The sequence below is a fragment of the Colobus angolensis genome, unplaced genomic scaffold (genome assembly GCF_000951035.1).
Source record: "Colobus angolensis palliatus isolate OR3802 unplaced genomic scaffold, Cang.pa_1.0 Scaffold47, whole genome shotgun sequence".
NCBI lineage: Eukaryota > Metazoa > Chordata > Mammalia > Primates > Cercopithecidae > Colobus > Colobus angolensis.
This window is the reverse complement of record NW_012118154.1, coordinates 4,990,581-4,993,448: the sequence shown is the minus strand read 5'-3', so window position 1 is coordinate 4,993,448 and position 2,868 is coordinate 4,990,581. Positions and strand designations below refer to the sequence as shown.

General features: G+C 55.1%; 1 protein-coding gene across 1 annotated transcript; it reads left to right on the top strand.

The window, feature by feature from the left end:
• Positions 1-7: 7 nt before the first annotated feature.
• Positions 8-2,110, top strand: MFSD6L (major facilitator superfamily domain containing 6-like). The gene has a single exon (XM_011958608.1). The coding sequence runs from the start codon at positions 96-98 to the stop codon at positions 1,854-1,856; it is 1,761 nt and encodes a 586-aa protein (XP_011813998.1). The 5' UTR covers positions 8-95; the 3' UTR covers positions 1,857-2,110.
• Positions 2,111-2,868: the final 758 nt, after the last annotated feature.

Genomic DNA, 2,868 nt, shown 5'->3' with positions numbered 1-2,868 from the left:
GCCCCCGAGCCTCCCTCCCGGGGGACATGGGGCCGCGCCCTCCCTGCGCCCAGCTCTGCCCTGCGTCGGCCCAGGCCTGACAGAGCCCGGCAGCCATGAGCGCCAACCCCCGGTGGGACATCAGCAGGGCGCTGGGGGTGGCCAAGCTCTTCCACCTGGTGTGCGGGGTCCGGGAAGCCTGCGTGACCCCGTTCCTGACTCTCTACCTGAGGCAGCTGGGCTTGGCCGCGCCCTGGGTGGGCATCCTAATGGGAACCAAGCACTTAATCGCTGCCTTCTGGGCTCCGGTCTGTGCCTTCCTGGCCAAAAGCTACCGGAAACGGAGAGTGCTTCTGATCGGCTCCCTGCTCAGCTCGGTGGGGGCCAGCCTGCTGATGGTCCTGATCCCAGGGGCGCACAAAAATCGGATGCACCTCCCTTGTAATGGAAGCAGCGGCGTGACCAGCACAGACGCACCCCCGGGGGTCACACTACTTGTGAACATCACCTCGGCCCAAGAGCCTGCCTCCAGGCACCCAGCCAACAGGACTGCAGAGGTGGAAATGCCTGGCTTCAGAAACCCACCTGGTGAAAGTGACCGAGAAACTTTCCGTGATCCACACGACTACGTAGCGCCCTCCGTTGAAGGAGCTAGGACCACATCCCAAGTTCTCCTCCATCCTGTCACTTCGGGGCTGAAAGGTCATCCCTGGGAAGTTACTTTTGAGGTGGTCAAGACAGCCCTCCCCTTGCTTCCTGCGGGGAAAGGGCCCGGAAATCCAGCCAATTTGTCAAGGACCAGGGGGAAAGTCTGGACTTTTGACCTGTCCTTGGATGGGTTGCGGTGGACTTTCATCCTCTCCTTAGGATCCATGGCGTTCTGGGAGCTGCTGGCAGCGCCTCTGGAGCAGGTGGCTGATGACAGCCTTTATGAGTATCTGGATTTTGTGGATGCCATTGACCGATACAGAAGCCTGGGGGTCTGGAGGTTGCTGGGCATGTTGGCAGGTGTGTGTGGCATCGCAGCCTTGGTGCGGCAGCTGGACTGCTTCCTGATGAACAGCGGCCCCCGGGGTGTGGTTCACTTCTATGGGTACTCGGTGGTCAGCACCCTGGCCTTACTGGTGAGCATTGCCTTTCCCATTCCCAGCTGTCAGCAGTGGGAGCCCAGCTACAAAAGCGTCAAAGCACTGTCTATTGTCAGGGGCGACCCCCGCCTCATTCTCCTCGCCTTCACCGTTGTTTTGACAGGAGCCATCGTCAGTACTGTCCAGAACTTTCTGTTCTGGCACATGATGGACCATGGGAGTGGCGAGCTGGTCATGGGTTTCTCGGTCGCTCTCAGCTTGCTGGGGGAAATTCTGCTTCATCTGTTCAAAACTACATTGCTTAGGAAACTGTCCAGGACGGGCCTGGTGGGGCTGGGGCTGTGCTGCCTCGCTGGGCAGCTGCTCTACTACTCTTTCCTCTGGAGCTGGTGGTCTGTCCTCCCCGTTCAGATCTTGAGTGCCATTAGCAACGGGGCTCTGTGGTGGGCTGTGGCGGCCTCAGTGGAGGACCTGGCCACTCCCCGCATGGAGAGGGCTCTGAGTGCCTTGTTCCGAGGCCACTTTTACGGGAGTGGCTGTAGCCTGGGCAGCTTTGTGGGGGGCTTCGTGGTGATGCGCTTCAGCCTGGCTGTGCTCTACCAGGCCTGCTGTGTGACCCTGTTGCTCTGGTTGGCCTTGCTCCTGTCCATACAGCAGAGGCTGCCTCAAGAGCGGAAAATCAAGTACTCGAAGCTGCTGTCCATGGAGGTGAGTGACACCAGTGACTCTGAGCAGGGGACAGAACGCGACTGGCTTGTGAAGGCCATGAGGGAGGAACACTCAGACTGAAAGGGCTGAGAAATCCAGAGTGTGCTGATCTAGGAAGGAATGAATGGACTGAACAAAACTCAGCCCGCTGAGGACAGAAACCTGCCCTGGACTGCAGGGAACCGGGGATGAGAGGGTGGGTCTATGCTGAAGGCCCAACAGGATCATCTCATTGCATGATTTTCTTTACTTTTGAAGTAAAAGGAGATTTAACTTTTTGCCGTTCGATCTTTTTTAAATAATGGAGGAAGAATATATTTGCTTTTTTAGAAGTTCCCTGTGTAGTCACTATATGTTGATGTATAAGGTTTGCGAAAGTCCTGACTCGGGTGCTGTTGAATTCAGCAATGGCTGAAGCGATCAAATCAAACTGTCACTGCCAGGAAGACCATGGGGACCTTCAGGATTCAGTTGGCAGAGAGGGCAGCTGACTTGGATGAATCATGGCATTCCCAGGGGTCATAAAGGCATTAGCCTGCTTCTATAAAAGCCATGCTGTGGGCAGGTAAGAATGGTAATGAAGGGCTGGGCGTGGTGGCTCTTGCCTGTAATCCCAGCACTTTGGGAGGCCAAGGCGGGCAGATCATGAGGTCAAGAGATGGAGACCCTGGCCAACATGGTGAAACCCTGTCTCTACTAAAGACACAAAAATTAGCTGGGCATGGTGGAATGTGCCTGTAGTGCCAGCTACTCGGGAGGTTGAGGCAGGAGAATCACTTGAACCCTGAAAGTGGAGGTTGCAGTGAGCTGAGATCACGCCACTGCACTCCAGCCTGGCGACAGAGCGAGACTCCATCTAAAAAAAAAAAAAAAAGAAGGGTAAAAAAACAAACTTCTTTCTGTTCCCATGGATCTACAAGTGCCCACACTCACACCCAAGTGCTTCCAATGGGAGAAAATAATGGGAAATATATGTGTGTTGGGAGGAAGTGGGAGGTTAATAGGTTTCATTCTTGCCTTCTCACAAATGTGTGTCCCACTTAGAATCATCATCTATATTTACATCAGAGCGAGGGAAATTTCATGTCTTTTG

Excerpts from the sequence above, each read along its gene's own strand:
- MFSD6L (XM_011958608.1), top strand. The coding sequence starts at position 96 with ATGAGCGCCAACCCCCGGTGGGACATCAGCAGGGCGCTGGGGGTGGCC.